At 42.2% G+C, this 13,857-nt stretch overlaps 1 protein-coding gene across 1 annotated transcript; it reads left to right on the top strand.

The window, feature by feature from the left end:
* The first annotated feature begins 17 nt into the window (after nt 1–17).
* LOC111974858 (negative elongation factor B) lies at nt 18–13,820 on the top strand. Its single transcript, XM_024002918.2, has 13 exons — nt 18–297; nt 5,717–5,877; nt 6,007–6,106; nt 6,286–6,516; nt 7,315–7,500; nt 7,663–7,775; nt 7,876–7,978; nt 8,102–8,197; nt 8,422–8,564; nt 9,031–9,137; nt 9,244–9,385; nt 12,713–12,821; nt 13,181–13,820. Exons 1-13 carry the CDS (start codon nt 196–198, stop codon nt 13,337–13,339), a joined length of 1,752 nt encoding a protein of 583 aa, XP_023858686.1. The 5' UTR covers nt 18–195; the 3' UTR covers nt 13,340–13,820.
* Nucleotides 13,821–13,857: the final 37 nt, after the last annotated feature.

The raw sequence follows: 13,857 nt of genomic DNA, 5'->3' as shown, positions 1-13,857 counted from the left end.
AAGCGGAAATAATTGCGTTTCGGATTGTTTGTGCACATCGGCCTCTTTACTGGGTGCACTGCTTACAGGAATCGTGCGTAATTAGCTAAAAATAAAGTATCGAACTTGTAGTCCTTCGTTTACGAATATATTGTATTATTAGCCCTATGTTTCTTTGATTAAACGTTTGTGTAGTTATATCGTACACAATTGAAAATGTTTGCGGGCCTACCTGAGCTTGGGATATCCAATGGCGAGGATCTAAAAGAAACACTGACTAACTGCACAGAGCCTCTGAAAGCCATTGACCAGTTTCAGGTAAGCTAAGTAGCTTTAGCTAACAACAGCTAAACATGATGATACTAGCGGATCGACAAAGTGGTTCAAGCTATGCGTTGTGTTTATTATTGACGATAATTATAATTTAAGTGGGTAGTTAACGTACCGCTGTCATTTAAACAACGTTAGTCCAATAGTCTTGCACTAAAATAGCCTTACGTTACTCCTACTATATTTCAAGTATTCTATTTGTAGGCGAATTGGCTCTAGCTGCCAAATACTCTACTAAACGAGAATCGATTCTCAATTGCGGTATGGTTCTAGAAACATAAAGCCCTCTACTTTCATAGCCGGTTTTAACACCGTTGCAGCCAACATAATGTTTCAGTGACAACAAAGCAAAGGCAGTATAGCATGAAGATAGGTGGGTTAGCTGACGTCACAAAAAAAACGATGTGCACACTTCAATGGGGCAGAAGTCCGCGAGTAGTTGTGATTCTGGATGGCCAGATAACGTTAGCTACCAACAATGAAACGGCCATGTAGGGACTCGTTTCATCTTGTTCATGATACCATGTCTTGTTTTGAGATATTTCATGTCAATGTTAATATGTAAAAAATCCAATAGCTAGCTAACCAGCAACTGTAACGATGTATTTGAGAGACACGTGCTCATTGTGCAGATGTAAACTATATTTCGTCTCATGTTTTTTTTACATGTGAACAATCTAAACCAGTCCCATAGTTGCAAAATAAAATATTCCTCAACTGCTTGCAGTCGACTCCCATTTCTGGGTCTCAAGCTTCGATTCCGCTAGGTATTGACTACGATTCAGTATTTTTGCAATGGAGGAAACTTTGCCTTAGTCTACTACGAGAACACAAACTTGCATCTTTCACAGCAAAGAAAGGGCAAGAGAGGGCAGGGTTGCCAGGTCCAGTGTTGTCAATTTAGCGACTTTGTTGCTATATTTAGCGAGTATTCAGACCCCTCTAGCGATACATTTTCAAAAAAGTGTTATTGGAGACTTCTTCTCAACGAGCAGCAGGTGCTTCCGTGGGCCCCACCCCCCGTCCCGGGAGGACAAAACACACATCACGACATTTGAGACCACACTACATAAAGAGAGACCTAAGACGACAACAAAGCATGGCAGCAAAACATGACAACACAGCATGGTAGCAACACAACATGATAACAACTTGGTAGCAACACAACATGGCAGCAGCACAAAACAGGGTACAAACATTATTGGGCACAGACAACAGCACAAAGGGAAAGAAGGTAGAGACAACAATACATCACGCAAAGCAGCCATAACTGTCAGTAAGACTGTCCATGATTGAATGAAGAGATTGAGATAAAAACTGTCCAGTTTGAGTGTTTGTTGCAGCTCGTTCCAGTTGCTAGCTGCAGCGAACTGAAAAGAGGAGCGACCCAGGGATGTGTGTGCTTTGGGGATCTTTAACAGAATGTGACTGGCAGAACGGGTGTTGTTTGTGAAGAATGAGGGCTGCGGTAGATATCTCAGATAGGGGCGGGTGAGGCCTAAGAGGGTTTTATTAACATCAACCTGTGGGTCTTGCGATGGGTATACAGAGATGACCAGTTACAGAGGAGTATAGAGTGCAGTGATGTGTCCTATAAGAAGCATTGGTGGCAAATCTGATGGCCGAATGGTAAAGAACATCTAGCCGCTCAAGAGCACCCTTACCTGCCGATCTATAAATTATGTCTCTGTAATCTAGCATGGGTAGGATGGTAATCTGAATCAGGGTTAGTTTGGCAGCCGGGGTGAAAGAGGAGCGATTACGATAGAGGAAACCAAGTCTAGATTTAACTTTAGCCTGCAGCTTTGATATGGACAGTGTACTGGACAGTGTACCGTCTAGCCATACTCCCAACTACTTGTATGATGTGACGACCTCAAGCTCTAAACCCTCAGAGGTAGTAATCACACCTGTGGGGAGAGGGGCATTCTTCTTACCAAACAACATGACCTTTGTTTTGGAGGTGTTCAGAACAAGGTTAAGGGCAGAGAAAGCTTGTTGGACACTATGAAAGCTTTGTTGTAGAGCATTTAACAAAAAGTCAGGGGAGGGGCCAGCTGAGTATAAGACTGTATCATCTGTGTATAAATGGATGAGAGCTTCCTACTGAGCTATGTTGTTGATGTAAATTGAGGAGCATGGGGCCTAGGATCGAGCCTTGGGGACAGGCAGTGGCTGAGACAGCAGATGTTCTGACTTTATACACTGCACTCTTTGAGAGAGGTAGTTAGCAAACCAGGCCAGAGACACCAATACTCCTATATACTTGCAGTAAAGCCGCTTAACAACTACACCACACCAGTCATCCAACAGTCTCCCATTCAGAGCGACACACAGAAGCATCCAGGGTCAACGCCCTGCTCAAGGGCACGTCGACAGATCTCCCACAAGGCCAAAAAAACAGGGACGCGAACCTTCCAAGACCCCGCCTCATAGCTGTCCCTCAACCATCCGAGACCCCTCCCACAGTCACCCCCCCAAGAAAGAAAACGAAAGAAAATAATAAAAAGTCAAATTAATTCCATTCCCCATCCCCAAGAAACCCCCCCAATGCACCAAAAACCAAGAAAATGAAATCACGAGAAAAAAGACCACGGCGGACCCTCCACCTCCAAATCGATCCCGTTCCAGAGTACAGGCCTCGGTGTAACGCTCATTCGTTCGACGATTAACGGGAATCCGATCATCACCCCCGATGAGACAAAACCGCGACTCATCAGTGAAGAGCACTTTTTGCCAGTCCTGTCTGGTCCAGCGACAGTGGGTTTGTGCCCATAGGCGATGTTGTTGCAGGTGATGTCTGGTGAGGACCTGCCTCACAACAGGCCTACAAGCTTTCAGTCCAGCCTCTCTCAGCCTATTGTGGACAGTCTGAGCACTGATGGAGGGATTGTGCGTTCCTGGTRTAACTCGGGCAGTTGTTGTTGCCATCCTGTACCTGTCCCGCAGGTGTGATGTTCGGGTGTACCGGTCCTGTGCAGGTGTTGTTACACGTGGTCTGCCACTGCGAGGACGATCAGCTGTCCGTCCTGTCTCCCTTTAGCTCTGTCTTGGGCGTCTCACAGTCTTAACGACCGTTCCACAGGTGCATGTTCATTAATTGTTTATGGTTCATTGAACAAGCAAGGGAAACAGTGTTTAAACCCTTTACAATGAAGATCTGTGAATTTGGATTTTTATGATTTATCTTTGAAAGACAGGGTCCTGAAAAGGGGACGTTACTTTTTTTTGCTGAGTTCATTTAATGAAGCTGCCAGTTGAGGACTTGTGAGGTGTCTGTTTCTCAAACTAGACACTCTAATGTACTTGTCCTCTTGCTCAGTTGTGCACCGGGGCCTCCCACTCCTCTTTCTGTTCTGTGAAGGGAGTAGTACACAGCATTGTATGAGATCTTCAGTTTCTTGGCAATTTCTCGCATGGAATAGCCTTCATTTCTCAGAACAAGAGTAGACTGTAAAGTTTCAGAAGATAGTTCTTTGTTTCTGGCCATTGTGAGCCTGAAATCAAACCCGCAAATGCCGATGCTCCAGATACTCAACTAGTCTAAAGAAGGCCAGTTTTATTGCTTCTTTAACCAGGACAACAGTTTTCAGCTTTGCTAACATAATTGCAAAAGGGTTTTCTAATGATCAATTAGCCTTTTAAAATGATATACTTGGATTAGCTAACACAACATGCCATTGGAACACAGGAGTGATGGTTGCTGATAATAGGCCTCTGTACGTCTATGTAGATATTCCATTTAATAATCTGCCCTTTCCAGCTACAATAGTCATTTACAACATTAACAATGTCTACACTGTTTTTCTGATCAATTTTATGTTATTTTAGTGGACAAAAAAATGGCTTTTCTTTCAAAAAGAAGGAAATGTCTGTGACCCCAAACTTTTGAACGGTAGTGTGTGTATATAAATAAGATCCTACAGTTGATAGCAAAATCCAAGCCTTGAGGTCGAAGGAATTGTCTGTAGAGCTCCGCGACAGGATTGTGTCGAGGCACAGATCTGGGGAAAGGTACCAAAACATGTCTGCAGCATTGAAGCGCCCAAGAACACAGTGGCCTCCATTTTTCTTAAATGGAAGAAGTTTGGAACCACACATCCTCATCCTAGTGCTGGCCACCCTGCTGAACTGAGCAATCAGGGGAGAAGAGCCTTGGTCAGGGAAGTGACCAAGAACCAGATGGTCACTGACAGAGCTTCAGAGTTTCTCTGTGGAGATGGGAGAACCTTCCAGAAGGACAACCATCTCTGCAGCATTCCACCAATCAGTCCTTTATGGTAGAGTGGCCAGACGGAAGCCACTCATCAGTAAAAGGCACATGACAGCCCGCTTGGAGTTTGCCAAAAGAGATCTAAAGGAATCTCAGACCATGAGAAACAAGATTCTCTGGTCTGATGGAACCAAGATTCAACTCTTTGGCCTGAATGCCAAATGTCACGTCTGGAGAAAACCCGCACCATCCTTACGGTGAAGCATGGTGGTGGTTGCATCATGCTGTGGGGGACGTCTTTCAGCGGCAGGGACTGGGAGACTAGTCAGGATCGAGGGAAAGATGAATGGAGCAAAGTACAGAGAGATCCTTGATGAAAACCTGCTCAGGACCTCTGCCTGGGTCGAAGGTTCACCTTCAAACAGGACAACGACCCTAAGCACACAGCCAAGAAAACTAAGGGGTTGCTTCGGGACAAGTCTCTGACTGTCCTTCAGTGGCCCAGCCAGATCCCGGACTTACACCCGATCGAACATCTCTGGAGAGACCTGAACATAGCTGTTCAGCGACGCTCCCCATCCAACCTGACAGAGCTTGAGAGGATCTGCAGAGAAGAATGGGAGAAACTCCTCATACAGGTGTGCAAAGCTTGTAGCGTCATACTCAAGAAGACTTGAGGCTGTAATTGCTGCCAAAGGTGCTTCAACAAAGTACTGAGTAAAGGGTCTGAATTCTTTATCTCAATGTAATGTGTGTGTGTATGTATATATTTATATTTGAATAATTTTTTATTGAGAAATGCAATGGCCGCAGCTGTGCAACTTAGAAATAGCCCATAAAACGCCACCGGCGACCAATACATTTTCACCCACGACTTTGTTTTCAAAGTAGCCCAATTTGACAGAAAATAACCTGGCTAGCTAGCTATGTGCTAACAACAAAGGTAGCTAGCTAATGTTAGCTAATGTTATTTGAATGACGAGACCTATGCTCACTAACCACTTGCCACTTAACTCCTAATAATTGTTACTAATTAACACACCATTTAGATTGATCCACTTTCCCTACTTAGCAACCTCCCTGAGTATAAATTACAATAAAATATCACTGCTTTGATTTATCAAATGAATAACACCACTATTTCAGTGCATTGATTATTATCTTACCGCCGGTCTGATAATGTGTTGTTTGCAGACAGAAAATGGCATTTTGTTGCCAACTCTTCAGTCAGCTCTTCCCTTCCTGGACCTTCACGGGACTCCTCGGTTGGAGTTTCACCAGTCTGTCTTTGATGAGCTTCGTGACAAGTTGATGGAGCGAGTCGCCACTATCGCGGAGGGCAAGGATGAGGAACGGTGCGACATCTCTTTACATATGTATAGCTGGCTAATAGTTAGCTCGTAAACAGCAGGTCTGTATAGCGAAATCATCAGTTTAAACCGTTGTACATGTTAGACATGTTGTTGTTCCACCTCCCTCTACAGTTATGGGAAACTTGAAGAGCTTCTCGAGAAGAGTTTTCCGCTGGTGAAGATGCCTTCCATTCAGCCAGTGGTCATGCAGGTTCTGAAACATCTTCCAAAGGCAAGTCTCTGTCTTCCCACCATACTTTTAGTGAATGCACCTCATTAACCCGCAATGCAGATCTTTTCTATTTATAGTTGTTTGCACCTGCCATTGGCCATGTTTTCTCTCTTCAAAACACTGATCCTACCACAGCTCAGTATTTGAAATGTATTTCCTGACTGACTTGCTATGAACAGGTTCCAGAGAAAAAGCTGAAGCTTGTAATGGCTGATAAGGAACTGTATAAGGTCTGTGCTGTTGAGGTGAAGAGGCAGATCTGGCAGGACAACCAGGCTCTCTTCGGGGATGAGGTTTCGCCCCTGCTCAAGCAGTATATTGTGGAGAAGGAGGCAGCACTTTTCAGCAGTGATCTCTCTATTCTGCACAACTTCTTCAGCCCCTCCCCCAAAGCAAGACGCCAAGGAGAGGTGAGCCACCCCAGTACATCTGGACCTTTTCATTGCCTTTTGATTCCCAATAGATTTTGTTCACATTCCAGTAAGGATTTGTTTTGATTAGGGCCAGGGGCCCGTTATAAAAATAGTTTTTACTAGTCAATCAACCTTTTGTCTATGAACTCCGAAGAGAGTTGGGTGTGTTTGAGGTGTGGTGGAAATTCTAACAGAGTGAGAGAGACTTGGTCATTCCTTCAAACAATCATCTTTATTCAGTATCGATTAATTATTGCAATAATGAGGCTGGTTGACCCCCCCCCCCACCACCCTTGAGTGTTGGACCGAGTAACCTAACCTTTACACAAATGCACAGTACTATATATATAGCTGACTCTAACAATGATCAGCCATGGTTGGTTCAACCCCCCTAATGCAGACCAAGGAGCATCATAAGCCACTCTGGGTTCATCCTGTTATCTGCATGTGGGTTGTTGTCTTAACCCCACCCTGGCTTAGTTTCCCAGATGCAAGAATGATTTAGAGACAATGATGAATTGTTCTAAACTCCTCCTGGCTATCTCGGTTACACCCACCACATCTTGTCTATGTAATGCGGTCTTTAACTCATTTGTCAGCTCAAGCCATCTCTAGTGACCATACGCCCAGATTAGCTGCAGGGAGCTAGAGTGGAACCCATGAAAACACAGACACTAACAGCACAGAAATGTCTTCCTAATCGTTAAGTATTAATTGCTAACTATTAATATCAAATCAGGTAAATATGTCATTTTTCTCTCACAGAGGCTAACCCTTTTTCTGTTTCATGTACAGGTAGTCTTGAAGTTGACCCAGATGATTGGGAAGAATGTGAAACTGTATGACATGGTACTTCAGTTCCTGCGAACCCTCTTCCTGCGTACGCGTAACGTCCACTATTGCACCTTGCGTGCAGAGCTGCTCATGTCCCTCCATGACCTGGACATCAGTGAGATCTGTTCAGTAGATCCCTGCCATAAGGTATGCTCACTTCCTAGGAAAGAGACAGTGCAACTGATCTGAGTTGCCTTCTTCTGTAGGCCAACTGAAACAGAAATAGTATTGATTTAAAACGTATGCAAATACAGTGGTGAATGTTCTGCATGCTGATGCAGAGTGCCGTATTTATGTCTATCTTGGCAGTTCACCTGGTGCTTGGATGCCTGTATCCGTGAGAAGTTTGTGGATGCCAAGCGAGCCCGGGAATTGCAAGGTTTTCTGGATGGAGTGAAGAAAGGACAGGAGCAAGTACTTGGGTGAGAAAAGAAGAGTGGAGGAAATGTGATTGAACATGGCTTATGATTGTAGGATTCATAAAAAGATGTGACAAATGTTGTGGGTCTTATTGCTTTCCAGGGACCTGTCCATGATCCTGTGCGACCCATTTGCCTGTAACACCCTGGTTTTGAGTACGGTCCGAAACTTGCAAGAATTGCTCAGCCAGGACGCTCTACCCAGAGTAAGACATTCAATGTTGTCTTTTGTGGTCTTATGTTCTTTCTATCCATTTCTATATTCTGTCAAAGCTATGGGGAAAGCTACTGCCACTACTGAAGAGAGATATTTCTGTGGGAATTAACAGGACAGTCCAGACCTGATGCTGCTGCTCAGAATGCTGTCTCTTGGTCAAGGGGCTTGGGATATGATTGACAGCCAAGTCTTTAAAGAGCCCAGATTGGTATGCATTCACTTCTTGTTTCCACTAGTATTATTATATAATCATGTGTTTTTCTTCAGTGAGTTTACGAGTCTGTAATATATTTCTTATGAGCTACACAGTAACAATAGTTTGACTCACAGAGCTGGAAAACAACCTCTTTACAATTACCACTGCTAGATGGGGTAGATGTGACATAACCAGCCAGGGCAGAGACTCATCATATTTGATTACTTCCCTCTCAGGAACTGGAGGTTGTAACCCGTTTTCTACCAGCCATGTTGTCAGTAGTTGTGGACGACTACACCTTCACTGTAGAACAGAAGCTCCCCAGTGAGGAGAAGACCTCCCTCGCTTACCCCACAGCCCTGCCTGATGCCTTCAACAAGTAACCACTGGGATGGGCTGTCACACAGGGGATGGGGTTAGAATGGAACATGTTACTTTGGTAGACTTTGTATGGCTCTAATTAAATGTTTTATAAAAATATAGAATGTAAAACACGTCGTATTGATATTCAAAAAATATACATGTTTTTATTCATTTTATTTAACCTTTTATTTAACTAGGAAAGTCAGTTAAGAACAAATTCTTATTTACAATGACAGCCTAGGAACAGTGGGTTAACTGCCTTGTTCAGGGGCAGAACGACAGATTAATTTTTTTCCTTGTCAGCTCGTGGTTTCTATCTAGCAACATTTAGGTTACTGGCCCAACGCTCTAACCACTAGGCTACCTGCCGCCCCCATGTGAATTTAAATTGTCAATATTATGTGCGGTGTACATGAGAGCTTTATGTTTAATGCGTTTCAATGAGAAGTCTCTGATTTAAAGTGGGTTCTCCTCTGCCCTAGGTACCTGCAGGGGAACAGGGTGGCATGTGAGATAGGTCTGTATTACACACTCCACATTGCCAAGCAGAGGAACAAGAATGCCTTACAACGGTTACTTCCCGCTTTGGGTAGGTTCTGCACTTGTTTTGCCACAGGTTAATAGAAGGAAAGAAATGCTGTTAGTGTATTGTTGTTATCCTGGCTCTCAACATTCGTTTTTTCATTTAACTGCAGTGGAGACCCACAACGAAATGGCCTTTGGGGACATCTTCCTGCACCTCCTGACAGGGCACCTCACCTTGCTCTCTGATGAGTTTGGGACTGAAGAGTTCTGCTCTGCTGTGTTTGATGCTTTTCTCCTCGCCTCTTTCTCCAGGTCGGTCTTGTCATGGGACGTACAGGAGATTACTGCAAATATTGCATTTGAAACCGATGGAAATCTTACTGCACATTTATGAAATCTGTGACATTGAAGTAGAATACTGTACTCACAATACGCAACAAAAAACAAGCTATAGATTTCTCAATAATGGCTGATGCCAAAAAGGCTTTTGACCGTCTTGAATGGCCTTTTCTATTCAAACATTGGAAGCTTTCAACTTTTCATCTGAAAAAACACATTTTATTGAAAAAATTGTATAAATGTCCTAAAGCGAAAATATACATAAAGTAATACATTATCTGATGGAATAGCTTTAGAAAGGAGCACAATACAGGGATGTCCTCCCTCCCCCTCCTGTTTTCACTGGCAATTGAACCGCTTGTAGAAAGAATTAGACAGGACCCAAACATAACCGGTAAACATTCATATAAATTATATTGCAGATGGTCTACTGACCAGTATTGAAAACTCGATGCCCCCTTTTCAAAAAATATTTGCAGAATAAATAAAAAAATCTCAGGATATAAAATGAACGTGGGAAAAAACGAGATGGCAATAGGAAAAAAAATAACTTAAGATCTACAGTAATCCTTTAAGTATACCACACAAAAAATATTACATTCTTAGGATCCTTAATGAGTGACAACAAAGTATATGAACTTTATTCCATTACTCAACAATATGAAAGCAGATCTAATTAAATGGAATAATCTTCCCATAAATCTTAGTTAGAATAAACCTCTTTAGAATGGCATGGCTGCCAAAGTTTTTTTTATCTTTTTTTTTTTCGGTAATACTAATTACCACACTGAATAGATGTCATAAGATTTTACAGTGCAGTTGGAAAGTATTCAGATCCCTTGTCTTTTCCCACATTTTTGTTACGTTACAGCCTTATTGTAAAATTGATAATTAAAAAAAAATCTTCAATCTACACACAATACCCCATAATGACAAAGGAAAAATTTACTATTATACATTTTTGCAAATGTATTAAACATTTAAAAACTGACATAACATTTACATAAGTATTCAGACCCTTTACTCAGTACTTTGTTGAAGCACCTTTTGGCAGCGATTACAGCCTCAAGTCTTTTTGGGTATGACGCTACAAGACTGTATTTGGGGAGTTTCTCCCATTCTTCTCTGCAGATCCTCTCAAGCTCTGTCAGGTTGGATGGGGAGCGTCGCTGCACAGCTATTTTCACGTCCGCCACTCAAGGACATTCAGAGATTTGTCCCGAAGCCACTCCTGCGTTGTCTTTGCTGTGTGCTTAGGGTCGTTGTCATGTTGGAAGGTGAATCTTCACCTTTGCTCCATTCATCTTTCCCTCGATCCTGACTAGTCTCCCAGTCCCTGCCGCTGAAAAACATCCCCACAGCATGATGCTGCCACCACCAGGTTTCAGGATTCTTCCAGATGTGACACTTGGCATTCAGGCAAAATAGTTCAATCTTGGTTTCATCAGATCAGAGAATCTTGTTTCTTATGGTCTGAGAGTTCTTTAGGTGCCTTTGGGCAAACTCCAAGCGGCCTGTCGTGCGTTTTACTGTTGAGTGGCTTCCATCTGGCCACATTACCATAAAGGCCTGATTGGTGGAGTGCTGCAGAGATGGTTGTCTTTCTAGAAGAATCCACAGAGGAGCTCTGTCAGAGCGACCATCGGGTTCCCTTTTTACATATTTTGTTACATTACAGACTAATTTTAATATTGATTAAATAAATAAAAATGTTATCAATCTACACACAATACACCATAATGACAACGCGAAAACAGATTTATTTTTTGTGTGCAAATTTATACAAAATGCATCCTGTTCCATTGATCACCCTTGATGTTTTTACAACTTGATTAAGAGTCCACTTGTGGTAAATTCAAATGTTTGGACATGACTTGGAAAGGCACACCTGTCTATATAAGGTCCCACAGTGGATGTCAGAGCAAAAACCAAATCATGAGGTTGATAGAATTGTCCGACTTCAACTGCATGTATGTATGTATAGTTGAAGGAAGAAATTTACATACACCTTAGCCAAATACATTTAAACTCAGTTTTTCACAATTTCTGACATTTAATCCATGTAAAAATTCCCTGTTTTAGGTCAGTTTGGATCACCACTTCATTTTAAGAATGTGAAATGTCAGAATAATAGAGAGAAGGATTTATTTCAGCTTTTATTTCTTTCATCACATTCCCAGTGGGTCAGAAGTTTACATACACTCAATTAGTATTTGGTATCATTGCCTTTAAATTGTTTATCTTGGGTCAAACGTGTTGGGTAGCCTTCCACACACTTCCCACAATAAGATGGGTGAATTTTGGCCCATTCCTCCTGACAGAGCTGGTGTAAATGAATCAGGTTTGTAGGCATCCTTGCTCGCACATGCTTTTTCAGTTCTTCCCACACATTGTCTATAGGATTGAGGCCAGGGCTTTGTGATGGCCACTCCAATACCTTAACTTTGTTGTCCTGAAGCCATTTTTTTCTTCCTTACTGAGCGGCCTTTCAGGTTATGTCGATATAGGACTCGTTTTATTGTGGCTATAGATAGTTTTGTACCCGTTTCCTCCAGCATCTTCACAAGGTCCTTTGCTGTTGTTTTGGGATTGATTTGCACTTTTCGCATCAAAGTACGTTCATCTCTAGGAGACAGAACGCGTCTCCTTCCTGAGCAGTATGATGGCTGCGTGGTCCCATGGTGTTTATACTTGCGTACTATTGTTTGTACAGCTGAACGGCGTTTGGAAATTGCTCCCAATGATGAACCAGACTTGTGGAGGTCTACCATTTTTTTTTCTGAGGTCTTGGCTGATTTCTTTTGATTTTCCAATGGTGTCAAGCAAAGAAGCACTGAGTTTGAAGGTAGGCCTTGAAATACATCCACAGGTACACCTCCAATTGACTCAAATGATGTCAATTAGCCTATCAGAAGCTTCTAAAGCCATGACATAATTTTCTGGAATTTTCGAAGCTGTTTAAAGGAACAGTCAACTTAGTGTATGTAACTTCTGACCCACTGGAATTGTGATACAGTGAAATAATCTGTCTGTAAACAATTGTTGGAAAAATGACTTGTGTCATGCACAAAGTAGATGTACTAACCGACTTGCCAAAACTATAGTTAGTTAACAAGACATTTGTGGAGTGGTTGAAAAACGAGTTTTAATGACTCCAACCTAAGTGTATGTAAACTTCCGACTTGTGTGTGTGTATATATATGAATGAATGAATATAGTACTTCCTATACAAATTGTTACATATTTTGCCTTATCTCATGAAACCCATAACTCCCTGACATATATTTTTGTGTATTCCAGTAAAGAGAATGTCCACAGACACACCCTACGTCTGTTGCTTCACCTTCACCACAAAGTTTTGCCATCTTGTGTGGAGACCTTACTGAAAACCCTGGAACCCCCAAAACAGGTGGGCAAGCTGCCCTTTAGATTATTATTTTTTTGTAGCTTGAAACAGGTTCCGAACAATGCATGTAATTGAGACATCTGAATAGCTTAATCATGCATTTTCCGCATGAGAACATTATATTAACCTCATAAGCTCAGTGATTGAAGTTAGATTCATATTTCTAGTATGTGGCTCACACTAGGTGTTGTGTATTTTTATTCAACTTTTACTCCACCTGTGGCTTATACTGTAACTAAAGTCATATTTTTTCTGGTTATGTCACACAGTCAGGGACATAGGAAACTCCTGGCCCTATGACATAGCTACTGTATTTCCATATTCCTCATTCTCTGTTCTCTGTGCTTGTCTGGTGTCCATAGAGCAGTGACCAGGTGAAGGAGTTGTACACCCAGCTGACGGAGAAACTGGAGGCCCAAAAGAAGAGTCCTGCCCAGCCAGACGAAGCCCCCTCTCTAGACCTGGGGCTCCATCCTGTTACAGTGCCCACTACAGCCTCCACTCCAACCACACCACTTTGAGAGAGGAGGAGGTAGGACGCATCGAAAGAAACAAACCCAGTGGCTTGAAAAACGGATGCTCATATTACATGTAGAATTGAGGTCGGCTCCAGAAACCATTAAAAAAAAAACGGCATAATGAACATTACAATATGCAATTTCCTCTATGGTCAAGGTTTAGTTTGTTTTCTAATGCTTGGTTATTTTTTTAAAGGTATTTTTTAAGGAGTGGGCCAGTCCCACTCCTTTTGTAATTTTTGTTGCTTTATTGAAGAGATGGTATTCTCTATTTTTAAGCCGTCTTCCAGCTTTACAAATGTAGTTCGGTGGCAGTTATTACTTTTATTAATATGTAGTCTTGCTTAATTATTGTTCGAAGTATGTTTTAATATGTACTGTAGCTATCTATCTAGACTGAATGTCAATGTATGTAGGCCTACTGTTGTTTGGTTTGTGTCAGTGGTGAAACAAGCTGTAAATAAAATAGTTATTTAGAAATTAAGTCCCAAAGTATTTTCAAACATTAAAGTTGCCAAGGG

This window comes from Salvelinus sp. IW2-2015, linkage group LG15 (assembly GCF_002910315.2).
Source record: "Salvelinus sp. IW2-2015 linkage group LG15, ASM291031v2, whole genome shotgun sequence".
Lineage (NCBI taxonomy): Eukaryota > Metazoa > Chordata > Actinopteri > Salmoniformes > Salmonidae > Salvelinus > Salvelinus sp. IW2-2015.
The sequence above is the reverse complement of the archived record's forward strand: the minus strand, read 5'-3'. Positions and strand labels throughout refer to the sequence as shown.